Source organism: Myxocyprinus asiaticus, chromosome 24 (genome assembly GCF_019703515.2).
Source record: "Myxocyprinus asiaticus isolate MX2 ecotype Aquarium Trade chromosome 24, UBuf_Myxa_2, whole genome shotgun sequence".
NCBI classification, from domain to species: Eukaryota; Metazoa; Chordata; class Actinopteri; order Cypriniformes; family Catostomidae; genus Myxocyprinus; species Myxocyprinus asiaticus.
Window position 1 is genome coordinate 33,371,154 of NC_059367.1, and position 25,723 is coordinate 33,396,876.

A 25,723-nucleotide genomic window follows, 5' to 3' on the forward strand; every position below is an offset into this window, starting at 1 on the left:
AAACTACATAATTTCTGATGACATCATCTGATTCAGGAAAGCTAATGTGTTTTCAGCCAGATTGCAAGATGCCAGACAGCCAGATGCTGTGTGCACTATGCACATTGTGCTTTGTGTCAATTATCTAATGCACATCTATGCATCCGATTACCTTTTGTGTGGGCTCGTTTGAAAGTTAATCATCTCCTCGAAGTAATGATATTTTATGTTCTGTTTATTTTTTGTGAGGTTATAAGGGAAAATGCGGCATATAAGGTGGTGGCGGCGTAGTGGGCTAAAGCACATAAGTGGTAATCAGAAGGTGGCTGGTTCAATCCCCACAGCCATCACCATTGTGTCCTTGAGCAAGGCACTTAACTCCAGGTGCTCCAGGGGTATTGGGGATTGTTATCGCTTTGGATAAAAGCATCTGCCAAATGCATAAATGTAATATACGTACTCATTACTCGCTAAATTTTTGTCTGAGTAAAACTAATATGCTTTCCAACAACATATGACACATGGCTATTTGATCAATCTGATGTTTTACTAGGGATGCACCAATATGGAATTTCTGGGTAGATACCGATAACCGATAATTCACAGCTCATTGTAGCCGATACCGATACATGATACATGATATATATATATATTATTATATTTAATCCTTTAACCAGGAACTGTTAGCTTATTCCTTAAAATCTTTTCATTTGAAAAATGTGTCATTTAAAAGCTTGGAATTTGGACTTGCTGCTATTTAAGGTTTGGCAGATGTAACAGAAATGTGCATATATTACAGATGAATGCTGATCTGAATGAGAAATAAATGACAATACACTTGCATAAACTGTATGGTGCCCATTTATATGTGTGTTTACAGTAATCCTGTAAACGCTAACAGAGAGGGAATAATGAACTTCAAACAGCTGTGATAATGCATTAAACCAAAATGAGGCAATAAATGGCATGTAACAAAAATTAAACCCTAAACTCTGTATACATGGTGTAATATTAATGATCGCAGCCAAATTGAAAGTTTCCGTTTATTCCGCGACACATGGCTAAGCACCACGCGGCCACCGTATGTAACCATAGCAACAGCTCCAGTACCCACACAGGCACAAGAGTTTTTACATTTAGGCTTACAAAATCTTATGAATAACTCTTTTATATTATTTATTTATACATTATGTATATTATTTTTGCCACGTCTAAATAAAGAATTTCACGGCTTTAACCATGGATTCTAAATTCTTGCAGTTAAATTAACTGTGACATTTTTAATCATGGTTAATAGTGAAACCGTATAATCGCATATAACCGCATCCCTAGCTTTAAGTAACTATGTGAAATTTCCCACATTCTGTTTATGTTTCATTAAGTAATAAGTGAAAATGATTACCCCCCAAGTAACATACATAAATGTTTTTGTTGCATTTACATTTATTGCCTCATAAAACATGAACAGAATATGGGAAATGGCATGTCGTTACTTACAGCAGATGATCCTGAATTAAAACCCAAAACAACGCAACAATATGCAGAGATGTTAAAATAATCCACACAGAGCAACATGAGCTTGGCTTTCACTCAAACAGACACGCTGTGTGCGCGCACGAGCACTGTCGCTTGCGGCTGTCCCGAGTCTCTGCCTGAAGGAAAGACGCTGCAGGCAGTCAGAGATTCTCAGCCGCAAGCAAATAAACCGTAACAAATTATCGGCGGAAATTCCATTATCTGTGCGATAATTATATTTAGATTTTCCCGGTTATCGGCCACCGATATATCGTGCATCCCTAGTTTTTTACTGATTACAAGAATAAGAACAGTGCAAAATGATTAATGAATTATCAAAATGGAACACTTCAGATTTGTCTGCAAATTTTAAAACACTTGCACAGATTTGGCTATAATGCTGCCTACTTGCATGGTAAAGGAGAGCTTAAAAGCTTTAAAATGATCCCTACTTTGTGTTGGTCAAAACTGTAGTTATTAATATTTTGATAACTATTTTTTTTTCCTCTGGGCCCATCCGTGCTTAAAGGGTTAAATACAAATACATTCTGAATATGAAAAAAGCACACATACACATGAAGTATGACATTTTGTACGACAATTAATCATCATAATCACAAATATATGTATGTATTGTTAGCCAAATGTAATAATTGCAACTGCCCCAGCTGCAATGGGATTTGAGTTCTAAAGAAGTTGTGGTGTGAAGAACAAGGGGTCTAAGACCACATCAACTCTAAGAGGACCAAAAAGTCCACTTACATTGTGAACATCAAAAACAATGAGGTCATTTGCAGCAGGTTCCCTTTCTGGTTTACTTTAACTGAATTGGGTTTGGTTCAATTAAAATGTACTACATGTGAAACCATCCTAAATGGTTGCAAGATGGTTGCATATTGGCCCAAAGTCAAAAGAAAGCATCCCCAAGTCTCATGACATCCTGATCCCTAGATGTGTGGGGACCTTTTTAATGCAAGTCTATGGGATTTTTTGCCAGGCAGACATTTATATTCTGAAATAAAACAATTTCAGAATAAAATCCATGATTCTGTATTTGCTTTAAACAGTTACAATTTATATATATACGGTAAAAGAATTGTATCACCACTTATATATAGGTGGCGCTCTTTCCAGGTGAAATGCTATTTTAAAAAGCTTGTGTCTAATGTAAAAAGCCTATGGTAATGTTCATGTTTGTAATCAAAAGGGAAGTGCTGTATTTCCAGGGTACTCTACCGGGTCTATTTTTACCCGAACAAAAACGGTTATTTGGTATTTTCACCAAAACAGAAGGGTTAAAACTCACAGTGATATAGTTTTTATCCTCATTTCCACTACTCATCACTCACTTGAATCTTGATCTATGACCTCAGCTCAGAAATCAGCACTTGTCTGCACAAGGGACACCAGACTCTGCACGTTAATCAGCATGTGAAAAGAGCATGTGGGAGCTTAAAATCACAATCTGATTAGTTTGCTCTTAGGACCACAGGACCCCACGAGGTCATGACGGTCTAATCTCTATGGCTCAGTATCTCTAAGACCTCTCAAACTTCTTTTGCATATGTAAACAAACATTCTGCCTGCAATCCTTTACCACAAAGTGGGTTATACAACTATTAATCCACTGTATATCACTTTAGTTTCTGTTTTATTATTTATTTTGGCCCAAGGCAACCAATGAGCATGCAGATTTGATTTAAATGTTAAATCTACAAAAAATGTAACTCAGAATTTCAACAGGAATTCCTGTTCTCAAGAACTCATCTGCAGTTCATAAATCATAACCCTGTTTACAAACAAGAGTAGGGCTGCACAATTAATCGTTTTTCTGCCTCTCACGGTTAATTATGCATAATCTTCTGCGATATTAGTGAGCTAGCAAACAGAAGGTGTCAGCCAGGTAAAGTTGCAAATTGTTGTTCATTTTCATTATAGGCTGTGTCTACGGATGTTAGATCAAATCACAAGCTCTTTTCTAGTCCGTTATCAACTCACCTGACCAGTCACGCTCTCTTCAGAAGTTCGCTACTGACCAATCACTGTTTCTCTTTCAAGCACGTGCTGAAATACAGAACCGCACCACAGATGCTTACGAGTCTCGTATGTGCAGCACACGAGGATAATGATACGCCGTTCTGTGCTTGATGCACATGAAATTAATTCGATCACGTGCTTTGATAATGTATGTTTTGTACAGAACAGCTGTGCTCCGAGTTCGGTTCGTGCACGTCGCTAACGTTAAAGCGCTACGCATTTATCTCAGTTGCACATTTGCCTAATTCCAAATATATTTGGCCATAACACGTGTGTAACAAATCTAAAGTAACCCCATGGCACTGGGTTTGTGTGGAGCGAGGAAGAGGCAAGAGCATTTCTCCATGTATGGAAGGAGCACAAAATGGCACTGTCACATCTTCTGGTAACACACAGAAACAATAATGTCATCATTCAAAATAAAAGGCTTGATAAAATAATTAGGCTTCCTTCAAAATAGATGCTTGAGACTGTATAGCAATTCTGCATGCTCAATTATTACAGAAATATATTACTATTAGCCTATATATTACTGTAGGGTATGGGGATATAAAAATAATATTAATAATAATAATAATTATTATAATAATAATAATAATAACGAATGGACCTTAAAAGAGGATGCAAGTGTAAACTAGGGTTGCAATGGTAAGAGATTTTCACGGTACTATAACAGTCTCAGAAAATATCACGGTTTCACGGTATACGGTATTACACAATTATTATTATTATCAGTTACAATGACCCAGAAGGTTTTTTTTTTTTTTTGGTTGAACAAACGCTTTATTATAATTGAAACTTGAAACCATTTTTTTAAATTGAAGTATGTTTTAAAAAAAAGTTTCCCTTTTGAAAATAAATTTCATAAATAGAATAAATAAGAAAGCTAACAGAATTATAATAATAAACCAAATTATAAACATGATAAAAAAATAGCATGTAACTATAAAATGTTATATAACTAAAGCATGTTAACTACTAAATAAAAAATAACATCAGCTATGTGAGCTTTTAAAGTAATGTCCTATGATTATTAACAATTAACATATACTGTAGGTGCGCGACAGCGCAGCCAAACTGCTCCTGTCTGTACCTTTAACTCAGTGGTTCTCAACTGATTTTACACCCAGATTTTACATTGGAAATCAAGTGGCGACCCACCATAGTAAAAACGTAACCTGTATTTAATGTATCCTGGGTCGCATTTCCTTTTATGTTGCTTAGTTTTGTTCATGGTTTTCAAGTACAAGGACATTCATCAAGTGACATTATTTTATCAAATCTACAGGAAATTCTCTCCCCCGTTTTAAAAATTGAAGAGCATATTTACTTATATGAGCCCATTATTATCCCGTTTGTTTCCTAATTTCAAACATAATTCAAACATAGTTCTAACAACTTATTTAAATTTAGAGCTACTGTTTAAATGTAATTTTATGTTTTTTGTTCTTTCAGAATCAAGATCTAAGAAGTGGCAACAGTATTTATTTATTTACTTTGTTCAAATTGTGCAGCCCTTTAATTAAAAAAAGTTTTCAAATAACAGAATAATCGTGATTAAAATTTAGCAAAATATTCATGATTATAGCCCGACTGATATGGGATTTTTGAGGCCAATACTGATTTTAGAGGGGGGAAATTCACGATTACCGATATGGTGGCCGATATAGTTAATTTTTGAGCTGGAATGAAAACAGACCTTTTCTATGTGGATTGTGCTCCGATTTTACACCGATATGACTATGCAAAGGTACTCAGAAGGCTGCTTTCTTAAACAAATATTTTTTTCAAAGAATATTTGACACTATTATTATTATACATTGTCAACAAATTCTAGAAATGAACCCTGAGAAAATAAACAAAAATACAATAAATAGCTAAATAAACATCAGTACTGTTAGTATAAGTCAATTGCTGACCATTTAAATAAAGAATAAAATAAATAAAATAAAATAAACATCAGTACTGTATGTTTAGTATCAGTCAATTGCTGACCATTTAAATAAAGAATAAAAATACAATAAATAGCCAAATAAACATCAGTACTGTATGTTTAGTATCAGTCAAATGCTGACCATTAAAATAAAGAATAAATTCAAATAAAATAAATAGCTAAATAAACATCAGGGGCCGGTGGCACCAGCTATATGTACATTACAACTTAGCCTAGTTGTAGCGTAAATGGCCACCAAGTCACAATTTACGCTCTTCTAAATATTTGAGCGTTGCACCATTAAATTTATGTAGGACGTAACCCTACGTATAAACAAAATATTTACGGCAGCCTCCGACCAGGAGTAACAGATGGAATAAGATAGCAGACTCATTTAATAACATCAATGAGCTCATGTTTTGGTTGACAGGCTTCAGTCCTTTCGACACATATGATGATGGCATTTACACTCGCTTACATTTACGAGAGAGAAAAAAAAAAAAAAAAAAAAACGTACTTTTAAGCGGCTTTTCAGCATGAAACCGTTCTAACGGTGCCGTTTTTAGGGTGCGTCGCCCGGTGTCAAGTTTCAACACATTCAATATATATATATATATATATATATATATATATATATATATATATATATATATATATATATATATATATATATGATATTAAAATGAATAAATGTCTATTTTTCCAGCCTGTTGTATTATTATTTATTTATCACCCCTCATTTATTTAGATACAGTTCCTATATATTATTATTTACACAGGGCAAATATACTATTTATTAAATCTACTTTTATTATGTATCCTATTTTAATGTCTGGAAAACCAGACTTCTAAATATTACATTTTATAAATGCAACGACTCGAATTGTTCGGTTGAAGGGGGTACCAAACTGTGAATCCTGAACAAAACAGTTTGGTGAACACATGTTTACACATTAGCTTCCACTCAGCTGACAAGGTATGAAAGTAGCTACGTGATTAGCTAGTTAGCTATAAGCTCGTTTTCATGGCGAGTAAAAGTTGGACATTGTTTATTTACTATCCAGCATTGCGTCTCAGCAACTAGGTAACAACGTAGCGTGAAATCAACACTAACCACACACAATCCACCATTGCACCGTTGTCTGCTGAGCTGCAAAAAGATGCTCTGATGTTTACCTTTCAATCTGCTACATTACTGACTGCACTGACAAACTATAGCTGGCTAACAGTAAACAGACATGAGTGACATGGTTGTCAGGGACAGGGTTAACGTTATATTAGTTATCTTGAAAAGGGAAAATGATGGGGTCATTGTTTATTAACTTTCCAGTATGTATTTCACAAACTATTTAGCAATTTAATGAGAAGAGATCGCTCAAACCCGCACCGTTTAACTCCGCCCTGTCTGCAGAGCCACCGTCAGCTCAGAGTCAGCACTGTAAACAATGGAGTCGGAGTGCGCTCTGCTGGACAAACTACGTAATGACACAAATTCTAAAGCATTGTTTTCTGCATTATATGTGCTGAATAAAAGTTTTCATATCAGCACATATCGGTAAAATATACGCAGATACCGATATATCGGTCGGGCACTAATCATGATTATCATTTTCACCATTATCATGCAGTCCAAAACAAGAGAGTGTAATCACTCTTGAGCATGGAACAAGTGCCACACGTACTCTGTCTTCTGAGGAATTCCCTTAGGCTGCGAGTAAGCAAAGTAGTCTGCACACGTGTAATCCTATCATACCTGTTTGCAAACATGACCCGTATGGAGGAGAAGGTGGCCGCGTCCTCCTTCAGGGCCTTCATTTCATTTCTCAGCTTCAGCACAGCCTCGGACACCATGCTCTTCTCGGTCTCATACTTTGTCTTCAGGTTGGTCAAAGCCAACTCGGCCGTCTGGAATAAAAAAAATTCTAAAATATATCCAAAATGTAAGATATTCGGCGGCAATACTTAACTAAAGTACCGAGACAAATGTTACGCAGGAGGCAGGTATTGGATGGTAAATACTTCAGAGTTGTTCAACCAGTTCACAACAAAAAGTGTTCATATAAAGATGTAAAGCTTCATCAAATTTTTTTATTATCTCCTGCAAAACAAATTTGCCAATGGAATGAAAGGCATGACAAAGCCTGTAGTTTGCCAGCACTGAAAGTATTGTCTTTCAGTGCAAAGAAATGTATCTGTTGTTCTGCTCTTAAGGTGTTTCTTTCAACTGCCCAATGAACTTTGTGAATTTCTCAAAGCAGACTTCAGTGGGTCTGAACCCATATGGGTGAGCATTCTTGTAACCCAATTTAGAAAATGATTTGTAAGGGCTTTATACTTTCTTGAATAGCAATGTTTTGTAGCATTCATGCAACAAAATCTATTTAGCGACCATGTTATGTACCTGTTTGTTGGCTTTTAAGACAGTTCTGAGGGTGGCTATCTGCTCTCGCTTGGTGCTCAAGAGGGACTTGAGTTTTAACACATCCTCAAGCAGTGCTTCTGCGTCATGGTCTGACTCAGTGCTGCCTCCTACTGATGGACAGGGCAATAGGTTGCGCTGTCTGCACAGGTCCACTGCCAACTGGAAACGTTGAAAAAGCATAGATTTAGATATTCATATTGGAACTATGTAACACTGTTTAGTTTAATTCATTTGATCGAATGCAGTTGTAGTCAAACAACAGACAGTCAGGACTGCTGAGAGGAAACGTGCAGGTATAATTACTCGGGACCCCACAGACCCTGCCCACTCCCTTTTTGAACTGTTGCCCTCTGGCCGGCGCTACAGAGCACTCAGTGCCAGGATAACCAGGCACAAGGACAGTTTTTACATGAACAATTAAACTGCCTTCAGGACTCCCCATAGTGCAATAATGTATAAATATGTAAATGTACATATGTAAATTCACTCATATTTAATTCAATAACTGTACATACCCATACCTTGCACATACAGTATTTTAGCACTTGCACATGTACATATGGCATTCTGTTATATGTCCTATTTTTTTGTATGTCCATTTATACTCTTACCTTGTTGTATATTCTGTCTCACTGTAATGTTCTGTGTGCACTTGCTTGTTTCTCCTGTATCCAAAAAAACATTCCTTGTGTACGTGAGCACACTTGGCAATAAAGCTCATTCAGATTCTGATCTGATTCTGAAAAGTTTGGCATTATGGAAGATTCAAACAGGCATCATAAAGCAGCCTGAACAGATTTTTCTTTGGATGGGGTCATAAATGACCTCACATTTGTTTTTAATTCATGCCTTACAAGCTTTACAAATGAAAAATTTGAGAAATGGAAATGGTGCCATTTTTTATTTACATTCCCTTATATTTAACTGAGCAACAATTTTTTATAGTATAAACCAGGCGTCTTCAACTATTTTGAGGCCAAGGACACCTTTGTAGGTAGAGAGACAGAGCAGGGTCCCCGTTATATGTTGTGTAAAATTGAGTGTTATGTTTTATGCCTATAAAACATGTGTGGTAGCATATTATTGTATGTACATACACTGGCGGCCAAACGTTAGGAATAATGTACAGATTTTGCTGTTTCGGAAGGAAATTGGTACTTTAATTCACCAAAGTGGCATTCAGCTCACCACAAAGTATAATCAGGACATTACTGATGTAAAAACAGCACCATCACTATTTGAAAAAAGTAATTTTTGATCAAATCTAGACAGGCCCCATTTCCAGCAGCCATCACTCAGCTAAATTGCTAATTTGGTACAAGAAAATCACTTGCCATTATATCAAACACAGTTCAAAGCTATTTGGTTCGTTAAATGAAGCTTAACATTGTCTTTGTGTTTTTGAGTTGCCACAGTATGCAATAGACTGGCATGTCTTAAGGTCAATATTAGGTCAAAAATGGCAAAAAAGAAACAGCTTTCTCTAGAAACTCGTCAGTCAGTCATTGTTTTGAGGAATGAAGGCTATACAATGCTTGAAATTGCCAAAAAACTGAAGATTTCATACAAAGGTGTACACTACAGTCTTCAAAGACAAAGGACAACTGGCTCTAACAAGGACAGAAAGAGATGTGGAAGGCCAGATGTACAACTAAACAAGAGGATAAGTACATCAGAGTCTCTAGTTTGAGAAATAGACGCCTCACATGTCCTCAGCTGAGAGCTTCATTGAATTCTACCTGCTCAACACCAGTTTCATGTACAACAGTAAAGAGAAGACTCAGGGGTGCAGGCCTTATGGGAAGAATTGCAAAGAAAAAGCCACTTTTGAAACAGAAAATCAAAAAGAAAAAGGTTAGAGTGGGCAAAGAAACACAGACATTGGACAACAGATAATTGGAAAAGAGTGTTATTGATCTTAACCCCATTGAGCTTTTGTGGGATCAGCTAGACTGTAAGGTGCGTGAGAAGTGCCCGACAAGACAGCCACATCTGTGGCAAGGATTTTTTGATGAGAACTCTTTGAAGTAGTTTAAGAATTTTTTTTTCAAATTGTAATAGAAATTTTTCACATTATTAATGTCCTGACTATACATTGTGATCAGTGGAATGCCACTTTGGGGAATAAAAGTACCAATTTCTTTCCATAAGAGCAAAATCTGTTCACTATTCCAAACTTTTGGCCACCAGTGTACTTTGTCATTTAAATAATCATTAAATGATATACAGTAGGAGTCTGCAACCTTTTTGACATGAAAAATATTGATTTTCCGATGCATTGCAATCTTCATTTTAACGATCTCCATATCGATTCTTAAATCCCAAGATCGATCCTTTACTCTAGGCACAATGCTCCACTACAATGACAGGCAGGGGCAGACTGGGACTAAAAATTGGCCCAGGACTTTCTGGCCCAGAGTGGCCCACCAAACCTGGCCCGCAACACACAACAACACACCTGCTCATTGATTTCATTTTCAAATTTTTGAATAAATAAACAAATAATAAATAAATAAAAATCGATTGACTGCTAGTCATGACTTCAAAACATATATAAACCACTCTAAATGTGATGAGTGGATTTTTTAGAGAAAGCACTAAATATAGGCACTTTATAGATCATACAAATAACATGTCAGAAAACGTTTTTCCCAACATACAGATGTTAGGTTAAAGTGTACATGAAAGTACAAGGAAAAGTGTGTATTTTAGATGCTGTGACAAGTCAGCATTTATTTTTTTAAGATCTTAATCACCTTTCAACTTGTTTTTAGAAGTGAAAATAAACTATTGTCTTAGTTCATATGAGGTTGTGGAAACAAAAATTATAATAATAATAAAATATAATATATGTATAGATAGCTATACAAGATCATAAAATGTGGTTTAAAATAGATGAAGAAAGTGTCACACAGCAGGACACTGATGACAATGCTTAAAATTTAATGTCAATTACTCACAGAACTGTGTGTAATGTTTTTTTTGTTTTTTTTTTTTAAATCAATAAAAAGAAAGTTGGCCAGAATATGCAGATATATAAATATAAACAAATATAAATATATGTAAAACAAAATAAACATACCTCTTAAAGTGTAGAACTCTACAGATATTTTGTAGATTAATTGTTCATATTTTCACTCTATGTGAGTTTGTAGCATATTTATATCTGCAGTGTTTTAATTCCTTCCCCAGATTATTCTTCAGAAAAAGTGAAAAGCCCTATGCTTTGACAAACACTGTTTCTGCTATCCTTTAAACAAAGTAAGCCTCAAAGACTCAAATAGCCACAAAGTAATATTTTTCATGACTTATTTTCTGCATTTGTATCAGGCGTGAGCATTATTCATCAAGCTTCTGAATCCCAGAAGCACTTCAGCTCCCACTAATGCTTTGCGATATGAATAAATTATGCAAATGACCATGTAGCTGCTCATAGCTTTACTGTTTGCAGATTTATATAAGCTGCTGTTATTGTATTTGTTGTAACTTGCAGTTATTTGTCATTTTGTGATCATTCAGAGCTCATCTTATACTTAATATGTTGACTTTGGTTGTCACAATTATTGTGATTTGTATGCCAAATAATGAGGTCCACGTGAGGTACGAAGTTAATGCGCACATACGGAAATGCGCTACATTGTGTAAGCAATTTCAAAATAAAGTAATTTCAGTTTTTCAAAATAAAAGCCATTGTTTTGGCTTTACCTTACAGAGTTTTTTGAATATTCACTCTGTAATGGGGTCCACACAAGCATGTTGGAGCCCAGGGCGGCTGCCTACATGGCCCATAGGACAGGCCGGTATTTGCGCAGCAACAGGCCGGCCCAAATTACCTAGGCGGCCCACTGGGAAAACTCCTGGTGCTCCCGACAGCCAGTCTGCCCCTGATGAGAAGAAATTACTCGCATCTGCAACCAAAATTATGCGTTAGGTGACTAAAATGTAGGCTATATATTTGGCAACTGGCTGGTAAATGTTCAGATTTCACTCACCAGTGATTGTATAGTATAGTGGTGGAGTTTTCAGCAGCGATATCCTTTCACTGCATTTTGAGAGTAAATGTTGTTCCGTGTGTTTCCAAAGACGAGATCCACGCATCCTATTTGTTATTTAATGATGTCTCTTTTAATACCCTTTCTGTTCTCTAAGTCAGTTGTTGATCAAAAACAACAAAAAATACAAATGTAAGTCTAATAATACATGGCACAGATGAGATAGAGCCATTCGAATCTCTCACGTTAACATGCACTCATCTACAGATGCTCTTTACAGTAATGCCGGTTTTGTTAAAGAGACAGTATCGTTTTGTTCAGCAAATTAATGTAAATACTTGTAAATAGTACAAATTATGCAATTAAACAATAAACATATAACAAAATAATATATGAAGTATAATATCTTATTTATTGATTGAATACATGGATTTGTAGATTTTGAAAAGCCAAAATGTGACAAAATTAATTAAATATAATTAGTAAAATTAATATTTTCATAAAATAGCTAGTTAGAAGGTCCTCTGTATAATTAACAGCATTAGCTGGGAGAGAAATTCTTTCATACCGTATGTAAGCAAACATGACATTGTAACTGAAATACACCCATATGAATCGATATTGTAATCGAAACATATTGAGAGCTTGTGAATCAAAATCGAATTGGGAAATCAATACCAAGTCCAAGCAATTTTTAATTTTCCTTGTTAATCACTGTGCCATACAACCAACAGACCAACCCTCTCCATGCAGAATAAAATAACTTTTATAAAGTTACTGATTTGAATGAAGTTTCAAATTTACTTCTAAAGAAGTAAAACTTTGAGGAAAAAAAAAAAAATTACTGAATGCACCTTTAGTTATGTTGATTTAAGAGTCACTGTCTTGTATAGTACGTGTGGATTGTTAAGGACAGCCTATGCCATCTATAAGTAGGCTTTTGTTCTGAAAGCAAAAAGAAGCTAATAATACAAGAAACTGTGGGCTGTCATCCGCTCAACCGCACAGCGCGACCAATTCAAAGCAGAAGAGTTTACTTACCCAAGCCGCTACTGCAGCGGCACTAAACCTGATCTGTGTCGCATTGAGCGTCTCGTGATGAGCATGGTCGCGTGTATGGTTTGTCAGCACAGAGCGCTTCTGTTGACTAGCGCAGCTTCGTCACACTTAAACAATGTTTGACTTTCCATTCAGTTCATAACTAAATAAAAAAGGATGCACGAATATGAGGAAGGATTACTGCAAGAGGAAGATCTGGCATGAAGATGCGAGGGACTTCAACATGTCGATGGACTAAACTACAAAGGCTACTCCTCTCTCTCGATATAGCTCACGCACGAGTGAGGGTGCGACCCACTAGGGGTCGAAGACCTTGTTGAAGACCCTTGGTATAAACGCATTAAACATAGGTAACCTACTTTTGCATATGCTTTTACTTTTTTAATTGCATTGTGTCTCTCTTTACCAACAAGCAGGGTTCGTACAGCTTTTTAAAGAGTGAAATTCAAGCACTTTTCAAGCATTTCCAAGGTACCTTAATCATCTTTCTCAAGCACCTCGAAGATTTAAATATTATCCAATTCTAAATGTTAATTGACAAAAATTCAATGATAAAAAAAGTATCCTCTGTGATTTCAAACATCGCCAAATCTATAAAAAAATGACAGTTTCAAGAATTCCTTTAAACCCAAAGACAGCCAAGACTAGAATCCTTAATACGATTACAACCAAAGTCTTGCAATAACACATATACAGTCTGAAACACCGGTTATCTATATGGCATGAATTACCATGGGGGAAATCAATCCTGGTTACTGTAGTTACTTGTGGAAAATGAAAAGAACTATCAAACAGATTTGGCTATTTTTAAAGAGAGTTTGTGGGTTTGTTTTTCCACTTCAAATAAAAGCAAAAATTCTACAACTGATATTTTGTCCCCAGCTATTTGAATAAAGGCTAAAAGAAGACCGCTTTGAAAAATACAAGCTATTCAGTGACAAGATATGTGATGCATGTGGAACCTCACCTCTAAACATGCACATCTGCAGCAGAATTACATTTAGTGTGATGGGATTGTTTTCCCCGACACCAGTATCAGATGTGACTGCAAATATCAGACTAATTCGAAGAATAGTATGTTATTATTAATATTCTGAGTAATTTCAGCTGTTCTGACAGCTAAAATATGTAAGGGATAATTGTACAGCCAGGCTGAGGCAAACATTCAAAGGTCTAAAAGCATGTAACACTGCTTATCAAACAGGGTTTCTGCAAGTTTAAAATAATCAAGTCATGTTTTCCACTTAATGAGTTCATGGAAGAATAATATTCATCATAAATATAAATTTGTGTTATTCATATTAAAAATTGGTAAATGGTACCAACATATCAATACATAGCCAATGGGGAGCCTGGGTAGCTCAGTGGTAAAGACGCTGGCTACCACCCCTGGAGTTCACTAGTTTTGCAGGGTGTGCTGAGTGACTCCAGCCAGGTCTCCTAAGCAACCAAATTGGCCCGGTTGCTAGGGAGGGTAGAGTCACATGGGGTAACCTCCTCATGATTGCTATAATGTGGTTAGTTCTCAGTGGGGCGCGTGGCGAGTTGAGCATGGTTGCCGCGGTGGATGGCGTGAAGCCTCCAGATGCGCTATGTCTCCGTGGCAACACGCTCAACAAGCCACATGATAAGATGCGCGGGTTGACAGTCTCAGACGCGGAGGCAACTGGGATTCGTCCTCCACCACCTGGACTGAGGCAAATCACTACGCGACCACGAGGACTTAAAAGCACATTGGGAATTGGGCATTCCAAATTGGGAGAAAAATCATTAATGTAATATTGAATGATTATTTCATGTTAATTTCATTGTAGTACAACAGTAATATTTCTGTCATTATTTCATTTCATTCACACAAGCCATTCTTTACAGTAAACTGAAGACATTTGTATTTCTTGCAACGTTTTTTTTTTTAAACATGCTCCTCATTTAAAACGTGGTGAAATGCTACCTCCTCTTCTGTGCCCCAGTGTCACGCTATTACAATAATGTTTTGAATTACGTGAAAATAAAGTGATTTTGTATCACTTTATGTTCTCAGTGCACGTTATAGTAAAAACGCACTGCGCACAGATAGCAAACCAGAGTCAGAACACTCCCGAGATGGACGTTTTTGTGGGTCGTTCATTGTTTGCGAGCCGCTGAGACAGTTGAAAACACAGTGGCTGTGCTTGGATAATCTTAATCCAGACTTTAAGTAATTTTATTTAATACAATTGCAGCCTTTTGGGGGGTTTAATAAATCGCACAGGCCATATCGCAATTTTGATTCATTTTTTATTAACTCAGCCCTACATTTGACATTTAATATACAATTACTTTCTGCCCTATTTTTAGGTATTCATGGGATATTACATATTGATTTTAAATTCAAGTTTTAACAGAATCTTTGGCTTAGTGCTGAATGCTGGTAAGTGCACTGTAATGTCCACTGACATCTTTTTTTCTTAGATGCATGATTTCTTTTTGTTGATCGCTCCTCTGCATAGAGATATTTTATTTCTCCTCTTTCAACCAGCTGTCATTGAAACAGCACTCTGGCATGTTAATGTAAGCAAGAGATGCAGGTATAATTTATTTGGTGCCAATCTACCACAGTGGAGACATGCAGTACTACCGTGTTCGCGACATCAGAGTAAGAGAGAAAGATGTGGAGCGGCACACGTTTGCTCCCGTGCTGACGAGACACCACAAACATAATGATTGTATAATATCTAATTCAAATTAAAAATAATTTTAGATCGTTTATAACAGTCAACAACCTAAAGAAAAAAATCTAGCATTTTCAAGGAACATATTCAGAATTCATGCATATTTCAAACCTTGAAAACCTAACTGTGAAAATAAAGCATTTTCCAAAATTTCAAGACTCTGTACGAACCCTGAACAAGATGACGTGGCCATCTTAGTTCCGGAAAAACTTTCCCTATTCATTTCATTCATTTATTTCTTTGAAGCAGAGAAGTATTTGAAAATCCCAAAAGACAAATGGTACAAGACTGTGCACTTATTAACTTTCATGAGCAAATGACGTAAATCAAATTGAAAAAAAATTAAAAATATAAAACTATTGATTTAAAGTTGTTGATTTTAAGTAAAGAAAAAAAATGTAATTGCAAAATATTTATACACCGATCAGCTACAACATTAAAACCACCTGCCTAATATTGTGTAGGTCCCCCTCGTGCCACCAAAACAGCGCCAACCCACATCTCAGAATAGCATTCTGAGATGATATTCTTCTCACCACAATTGTACAGAGCGATTATCTGAGTTACCGTAGACTTTGTCAGTTCGAACCAGTCTGGCCATTCTCTGTTGACCTCTCTCATCAACAAGGTGTTTCCGTCCACTGAACTGCTGCTCACTGGATGTTTTTTGTTTTTGGCACCATTCAGAGTAAATTCTAGAGACTGTTGTGTGTGAAAGTCCCAGAAGATCAGCAGTTACAGAAATACTCAAAATGGCCTGTCTGGCACCAACAAACATGCCACAGTCAAAATCACTGAGATCAAATTTTTTTCCCATTCTGATGGTTGTTGTGAACATTAACTGAAGCTCCTGACCCGTATATGCATGATTTTATGCACTGCACTCTGCTGCCACACAATTGGCTGATTAGATAATCGCATGGATGATTGTTGGTGCCAGATGGGCTGGTTTGAGTATTTCTGTAACTGTTGATGTCCTGGGATTTTCACACACAACAGTCTCTAGAATTTACTCTGAATGGTGCCAAAAAACAAAAACATCCAGTGAGCAGCAGTTCTGTGGACGGAAATGCCATGTTGATGAGAGGTCAACAGAGAGAGATGAGAGAGTAACTCAGATAACCGCTCTGTACAATTGTGGTGAGAAGAATATCATCTCAGAATGCTATTCAGAGATGTGGGTTGGCGCTGTTTTGGTGGCTCGAGGGGGACCTACACAATATTAGGGAGGTGGTTTTAATGCTGTGGCGGATCAGTGTATATTTGCAAATACACAAGTAGTTTGAGGAGTAGGTCTGTCTTTAAAGGCTTTTAAGTTATCATAAAAAAATCTATTGCTCTATGGAGAAAATCAATGGGATTTTTACTTCTGGAACGAAAGTGTTGCACTCTATAGGAAAATAAAGAACAGTCATTTCATCTTCCTGAATGTTTTAGAACACAGTTCCTACTAAGTAGAACATATTAATTGTATAACATAATTATAATAACAAAGAGTGGAGACATACCTTTAAATGTTTAATCTGGCAACGTATGATAGCTACCAGACTGCACACATTGGTTGGGTCCCTGAAGTCTAGCATAGGAGACCCTGGACAACTTCCACAGCTAGAGGACATGTCTCCGCTCCCTCCGCTACCTGTCTCCATCTCTCCAGTGTAGGTTCCTTCCACAAACACCTCCCCTGAATGCCTGTGCCTCCGGAGGGATCCGTTATGGTGGCGTGGCTGCGAATGGTTGTGCGTTCTCCATGCCTGTGCTCCTTCACGATAGTAATCGAGTGTCACGCGACTGGGTGTGAGGTTGTTACAAACACACACATGATGATAGATGTTGGCCAGCTCCTCAGAGAGTGCTAAAAGCTCCTCCTGCGCAGCACTTAGGTGACCTTCAGAGTCGGTGGCGACCTGCCGCGTGGCACCAATTTCCCGCTCTAACTGTCCTATCCGTTCCTGGTCCTGTCGGCTAGCAGTGATACACTGTCGAATTTTATCAGCGAGTTCCTGTGCCTCGCACCTCCAGTGTTCTTTCTCCTGCTTGCAACGATCCTCTAAGGCCTTGGAGCGCTTACCAGACTCCTTCAGCTCCTCGCGTAGACGTGCAAGCTCTTCATTTGCCGCTTGCATGCGACACTCCAGTACTTCCGTACTTCTCACATCCACCATGTAGTAGCTGATGCCATTTTCAGCCTCTTGAAGGGACCCGGGAGCCGGGCTTATTCCGTCCCCTCGTACGCCAGGCCTCGATAATGGAGACTGAAGGGTCTCCAAACGTTGGTTGAGCTGATCCATCTTTACCTGTTGCTCACTGAAAGCATCTTTAGATTGGACTAACTGCTGCTGAAGCTCCAGCACTGTACTGGTCAGTGTGGCTTTCTCTCTTTCGACCTAAATGACATAACAATAAGGCCTTAAACAACAACAAAAAAAAGCTTCAGGTTTTATTTAGTTCAACTCAACATGTCACTAAGATGCCTGCAAAAGAGCACATTAGGTGTAAAGCATTGCATTCTAATATTAGACAAACATCTTAAAACAAACAGATCCACATACATCCACATTCTAAAAACCAATAGGCAATTTAATTGCAGTTGAGCAAACACTAAAAAAATTACATTGTTTAGTGTTTTTATCTAGTCAGATGTTTTAGTAATGTACACGCGCAATCTGGCAAAGTTAATTAATTTTATAGTATTACTTTGTAGAAGTTAACCCTTCCTTGGTCTTGTTGATCTTTCAGACCCATTTAAAGCCATTTTAAAAACAAGTCAAAATTACTCACAAGAACATGGAAGGGTTCAAAAGATATTTAAGAACTTTTATTGTGTTTCTACATTTTATAGGGTGGAACATCTGACATTCCGGTTCTAACAATTCTACATGAAGAAGCTTAACATTATCTTTTAGACAGAAAACAACTGCTGCAACTACAACCACTTTAGTAAAACTGTAATATTGAAGAACCAACCAACTAGAAACTCTCTAAAGGTGTTGCACTTAATACTGACAAAAAATAATTAAAAGGGTTTGAAATTTCTTCCACAATTCTTTAACGTTGAGTGTGTGATAAATTAAAAAAAAATCCACCATTAAATAAAAACTGGACTCTCTCACAGGAAAGGTAAAAGGAGGGTGTTTGAAAGACACTGCTGCTTAGAGCAAATTACTTAATGATGGTACAACCAGGGCATGATGTGGCATGAAACAGGAAGTAGCCCTCATCTGCCAGATGTTGCAGTAAAATAAAAAGTCTCACAAGACCATATTAGAAGCGTGTACCTCATGGGGTTTGCAATTTTTACGTTTTGGTCTGAGATTACATCTGAATGGGTTGATTCAAGATCCCCACTCTGTCTTTTATATTTCAGTTAATCTATGCAGTGTTTCTCTACAATGGGAAAGCTGTTTTATTTTTATTTTCAGTCTTTAGTGTTTGAGAGCACCCACATTTCTACAAAGACCTTGCTGATCTTTGTAGCTACGACTATGGCTCAATCACCTGCTCCCGTGATTTAAAATAATGATTACCAGTAATAGTAATGAGATCACATGCTTTAACAATAAAGTATAACGCCATGCTGCTGGATGTAACCCATGTTTGGGAAGCTTCAGAACCTTTTCGCTTTCTAATGCATAATATTGCTGAAATATAATCATAAGTACCAGTAATGCAAGTAATTTTGCACTACTTAACCTCAACAGATCAGACAAGTTGGATTTTACAAAAGTAATCAAATTTTATAGGCTTTGTTCTGCAACATCAAGCAGTAGGAAATAGGAAAAATAGGAATAGGAAAAAAGACCATGCAGTACATCTAATGCCAATTTGCAAGTTTGTGCATGCAAAGCAACGGCAGATGAAGACAAGCACATTTTAATTCAGTCTATAACTCAAATAAGATTTCAAGGTCTCTAATAAATAATTCTTACAGTTTGCCAAATATCTTTTCAATAAAGATCCTCTGAAATGAAAATGTCTGAACAGTTTAAAAGAAGAGAGTATGTGAGAGTATGTGTGGGTATATACAGAATATGTAGGATGTAAACTGGTTCTCCCACCTGCAACAGTTTCTGTTTCAGTTTCTGGGTGTCCGACAGGTGCAGCTCACTCAGCAGGTTGGCGACCAGTCCAGGAGCCGGCGGTCTGAGGAACACATCACTGTTTCTGGGTGTGGAGCACCTGTGCTTCTCCTCCTCCTCCTCCTCTCCTTCCACCTCATCCTTCTCTTCATTTTGGCTGTCGTCCAGCTGTAGCTCAAGGTGACCAATAGAGTCAAACGGGTTGAGGTTTAAAGCGGCAAGCTCTCGTCTCAGACTGTTCTTCTGCTCTCTCTCCTCTTTCAGGGCCTCCAGGGCCTCGTCTAGCTGCCGCTCGGCGATCTCCCTCAGCCGTCCGGCCTCCTCCTGCTGCGCCCTCATCAGCTCCAGCTCCTCATCTTTATGAGTCAACTCCAGCTTTATGGACTCAAACTCCACCTGTTGACACAAATGTAGCTAAATGTTTAGAGTGTAAATGAATTAGTCTTAGTATATTGAATAAGTATATGGTACTCTTTGGTGTTCAAGGTCCAAGCCTTTGCGCAGCAGTAACACACATCATTCTTGACAGGTTAGAGCCAAACTGCTAAATTGTAAGACATTTCCCATTAACCAATGTCCCATTTTTCATGTCAACTACCCATAAATTTGGATTTCATAGAGATTTAAGGGCAGTTCACACAATTTCAGCAAAAAGGACGCAAAAAGCAGGGGTTTTGAGACAAATTTTACTTGGGTGTGGTGCCTTCAAAACGAATTGTTCATGGTGCGAGATGCTAAAAAAACAGTGATATAGGTCGCAATAGTCAGAGACATTCAGTCATGTTTACATGGAAAAAGAATAATAATAAAAAAAAATTAAAAAAAAGAGCAGATGGATATTTTATTTGTTTGAACAAATACTAGGCCTGAATGCTCTACCCAAATCCACAATAGTGTAGATTTCAGTTAGAGACCTGTACCAAAAAAGTACAGAAAATTGAAAAACGAAAAAGGTTAGCACTGAGGTAGGACACAATTTTAATCATGCAAACAATCTGACTTGGCTTACTAGAAGTAATCCATTGTAACTTTTTGCCTGCCCATTTCTAATGTAGCTCCAAAACACACCAACATAGTGTAAACTTGTTAGGCTGGAGCCACACTGCCTTTACTGATTTTATCTCATATGCAAGCTTTGCATTACAAATGACCACATAAACAGTAACCGTAACATTACCAGCAACATAAATTGCTCATCACTGCTGACGTGTTCAAGATGACTAGTACACATATTTAAAGTACCGGTACTTTCACTGGGAGAAACCGGCAGCTAGCCGCATACCCACTTCATGACACAATATAACCATTGTCATGCAATTAGAGGTTTTGGTGGAATTTACTTGCCATTAAAGTCTTTAGACATGTCACACTAATACCTATGAGTTAAAGCACTTAGGCAAAGTTTAAGGACAGCAAAGCTTATTCGTTTATTTACTGTAGGAACTCAACCTGAGCAAACCGGTTTTTAATCCAATAAAGCAAGACATTCAAGCTGCTGTGTGACTGTGAATATTCATGTGGGAAGTGGATAAAACCTTTCTCTTGTGCTGACCCTCAGAAGGAAGGCTGTCAAAAATCAGCTAAGATGGAGGAAATACAACAGAAGTGTTGCACTGCTCTGATGGCAGCTGCGAAATACACATTCAAAGTCACAAGGCATCTCTAGCAAAGACCATTCCATAATGGAAGACTTTTTACCAGCAAACTTTAAAAGAAAGTAATTAAAGGTGATGTGATGAGTGTATTTTTTTTTTCAATGTTAAAATACGTTCTCCTATTCCAGCTTAATTTACAGAATCAACAATAAGTAATCCATTTGTAGGCTAATTCCCTTCGAAATGTCTAAACACTGTGGTGCTATCAAAACATTGTTCTGTTTATATGTAAATGAAAGATGGGAAGAATGTTTGAGAAACTTATTAAAAACGCAGTTTCATTTTTGCACAGCGGATAAACACTTCGCCTTTATGCTGCATGTTGGATTTAAGTGTGAATGTTAATATGACATATTTGTGGAAAAAGATGGTACACCCAATAGATTCAGAATACAACATTTGTTTAAAGAGGCTATATTATGCTAATTTACAGGTTCATGATTTTATTTTGGGGGTCGACTAGAATAGGTTTACATGCTTTAATGTTCAAAAAACACACTATTTTTCTCATTCTGTACATTTCTGCTAAACCTATTTTCATCCTCTGGCTCAAATGCTCTGATTTGTCTCTTTAAAACCCCTCTTCCAAAAAGCCCAGTCCGAGATTATGCTAGCTGATTGGTCAGCTGGCATAATCTGTTGTGTTGGTCAACCATATAGAGCGTGTCGGAAATGTAACTGAGTAATGTAACTTACTATAACTGAGTTTCAGCTCCCGTGTCTTCCGGAGCAGCTCTGTAAACACTATTGTAACTATGGTAACAATGGCATCGGTTTTTGCCGTACCAGTTTGAGTCTGATAATGAAAGTTTGGAAGAACAAGCTGATCGACCCAAACCACCTTCGCAAGCACAACTTGAGCAGGACGTTTCACAGTGTTAAGTTTGAATTTTGTAGCTTTCTTACAAGTACACTTAATTATTGTGAACCTAACAAAGCTTCAATTAAAAGACACATAGTGCATCTAAGTTAGTCATCTTTTGCTGGAATGGGAGTAGCCGAACTTTTTTCACCCGAGATATTAACAGAGATCAGAGGCTTACTCCCGTTTGGACATTACCAGGTGTATTAGAGAGATAGTGAGCAAGTTAGCCGTGGACTACCGTGGATAGCGGCCGTAACATTACAGCTTGTAATTATATAATTATATAAGACTCTTGAGATCTACCATTTTGTTACAAAAATGCCGGCCTACAGCTGAATAGTAAACCCTTACCAAAACAATAACATTACATAGCAAGTTAGCCAAGCACTACCGCGAATTGCAGATGAAAAATTACCGTTTGTAAAAATAAATAAATCTCCACACTTGATCACTATTCATGATAGTAAGAATGACAAACAATCTGCATAATTCTACACAATTGTTGGTAAAAGTGGGCCCGCAGCTGATTAGCAAAATTATTTTAACACAATAACATTAGCTAGCAGGTTACAGAGGCCTATAGCTGTGCACTGGGTGTACACCGTAGCTACAAAACAAAACTCCGTATCTGAACTCTTGGTAGATAAATCCACAAATAATCAAGCATACATACAGGTTGTGATCCTGAAGCACCAGATTGTCCCAACAAAGTGGGAACTGCATCATCTTTCAGGAGTAACCTGAAAATCCGGCATTGGTTGTGGTTGTACTGCTAAATAATTAAAATAAGTTTTAACCACTGATTCTTCAATTCATCTGCCTTTGGAAGTCCAAACAAAGAGGGTTTGATTTCGCAGTGAAGAAAACAGCATCTTCTCGACATAGCGACAACACTAATGCAACTCATCCTGGCATCGGCCATAACTACCTTTGTTTGAGGACGGGCCAAAGTAGCCCTTAGGCGGGCATTATGCAAATGTGTTACATAGCGACGTAGATACTTTACAGAAGAAATGGCTGGACTACAAACAGCCCATTTCTTGTAGTTCTTGAGCAGTGTTGTCTATGGGATAGAATAACTCCCTTTTGAGTGGACTTTGTGCTTTGTAACTTTGCAGACATTTTACATGCACAAACAGTTATATTACACACTAAAGGAAAGGTAAAATCCCAAAAAGCATAATAGGGCCTCTTTAAAAAAGCCATCCCAAGCAACTCCTCCCACCCATACACCACACACACCTGGTTCTCTTTAAGCACAGACACTTGTTTCTGCAGAGAGATGTTCTCCTCCTCCAGCTCACTGTTATCTTGAAGCTGTTGCACCTCTCGAGTCTTGTACTCCTTCATCTCCTCTCTCATATGGGTCTTCTCCACTTCCAAACACTTACATTCCTGAAGAGAGACAGAGTGCGTTAGACAGGGGATGATCACAAAACTCAAAATAAACTGAACAGAGATAAACAGATGTGCACAGCAAACGCATGATGGTAGCTTCATAAAATATCTTCTCGAACCTGCATTGAATACAAATAGTTCACCTAAAATTGTCATCCCAAACCTGTATGCCTTTTTCTTGTGTTAAAACACAAAAGGTGAAGTTTAACAGAATGTCCCAGGTGCTCTTTTCCATACAACGAAAGTGAATAGGGATGTTGAGCTCAATAAATGGTACAAAAGAAAACACCATGAAAGTACCATATATGACTCATGCACTATATTCCTTCTTCTGAAGCCAAACAATAGACTTGTATGTGAGTATGCAAGTTATGCACATGTGAGAAACAATGGTTTTCTGCATTACTGAGGTCAAACCTGGCGTGATGCATTTTCATGAATATACCCATACAAAATCTGAACCCACCAATGAGATTTAAGGGCTTTGGCGGAGGGAAAAATTACCAGTGAACAGTCATGGTACTTCCTGGCACTTTTTTGTTATTTTGGAGTGCGTCACCATTCACGGTCATTGTATAGTATTAAAGAGAAGCGTGAACATCTGTTGTGTTCAACAGAAGAAAATAAGTCATACTGTTGAGGAACAACATTAGAGTAAATAATGGAATTGTTCACTTTTGTGTGAACCAAGCCTTAAAGCCTTTCACATTTACATTAAGTAATTTAGCAGATGCTTTTATCCAAAGCGACTTACAAATAAGGAGCATAACAAGCAATTTGTCATACAAAAGTCAACAATATCTTTTAATATGCATGATATATATCCAAAGACAAATGAAGGCTAGTCCTTTTAAGCAGTTCACTATAATGTGCCCTGATTTAATTTTAGAATGGACCTATTAATTATAAATGTTGTTCATGCTATTATAAGTAGTGCAATGAACACTGTATTGAGCTGTTTATTATGAGATTTAACGTTACCTCCCATTTTTGTTTCCGGAATCGATAAAATGAGTCTGAAATCGACTCTTGTAATCGATTCCAAAACTAGGAATCGGAGTCGATTCCCAAATTTCTGGAATCTAACAGCCCTAGTTTTCAGCTCTATTTTTTAACATGCCATTTGTGTTGTTCAGATGTTGTTACAGTCAACATAATTACAGGGCTCTCGCAAATTACTGTGTGAGAATGGGTACAATTTTTTGGGCGCACTGGTGCGAGTGACAGCTGATTTAACAACCAAACTTATGAACTTATACTGTAGCCTACTACCTAGGGCTGAAACGCTTAGTCGACGTTATCGACAACATCAACAAAGTGTCAACAAAAATTTTCGTTGTCGAATAGTCTTTGATCTCATTTAACGTAACATGAGATCAGATATGAAACTAATGATGGCGCACGAGAGCAGGACTGCAGCTCGCGCCTGACTGAGGAGAGGAAGAAGACACAGCTTACAGTCCAGATGCACTCTAAACTTTACAAACGGCTTTAGGTGATGTAGATCGCAAAGTATGAGGAAATGATACAAAAATACAAAATAACTTAATACAGAAGCACTCCCGTTGTGAAATACAGCGGAGCTGGAGCTGCCTTTCCACTGAAACAAAACTTGCATGTCAGAGTGTCTTTAAAGGAAACACCTATTTATAGCTTTAATGCATCCTTTATTAAATTTCAAATAATAAGGAACAGGTCATGTAAATAAGTATAAACTTTGAAACTGGCATATCTCTGTGCGGTCAGCGCCACTTCTATGAGTCGCGTGAAGTGACCCGATCTAAGGGGGAGAGATTGAAAACTGCAACGAGCTGATACACACTCTGGCGCGGGCACGCTCGTCCCTTGTGCACGCTTGCTCCAGTTAGATTATAACATGATGGCTCACCACGAAGTGAATCATAATACGTGTTGCGGTGTGTATCTTATTGTGAAGAAAATCGGTGATATGCAGCTCTATTAAGAAGAGAGAGTTTGTTTTTTGTGAGTTAAAGATGGATCGATGTGAACAAAAAGGTGAGAGGGTAGTCTTCGCCTATTATCTACACTGCAACTAAATCCTTTTTTGATTTGTTGCC

General features: G+C 37.4%; 1 protein-coding gene across 1 annotated transcript in view; it reads right to left on the minus strand.

Annotated features, from left to right (window-relative positions):
• Positions 1–25,723, minus strand: part of LOC127414637 (protein bicaudal D homolog 2-like) — a 45,026-nt gene that overhangs the window by 7,233 nt on the left and 12,070 nt on the right. Inside the window, exons 4-8 of the mRNA XM_051652822.1 lie at positions 23,490–23,642; positions 19,707–20,123; positions 17,157–18,035; positions 7,866–8,045; positions 7,218–7,369 (exon numbers count right to left, since the gene is read on the minus strand). Coding sequence (XP_051508782.1) covers positions 7,218–7,369; positions 7,866–8,045; positions 17,157–18,035; positions 19,707–20,123; positions 23,490–23,642 — 1,781 coding nt within the window. The remainder of the gene's footprint in view (positions 1–7,217; positions 7,370–7,865; positions 8,046–17,156; positions 18,036–19,706; positions 20,124–23,489; positions 23,643–25,723) is intronic.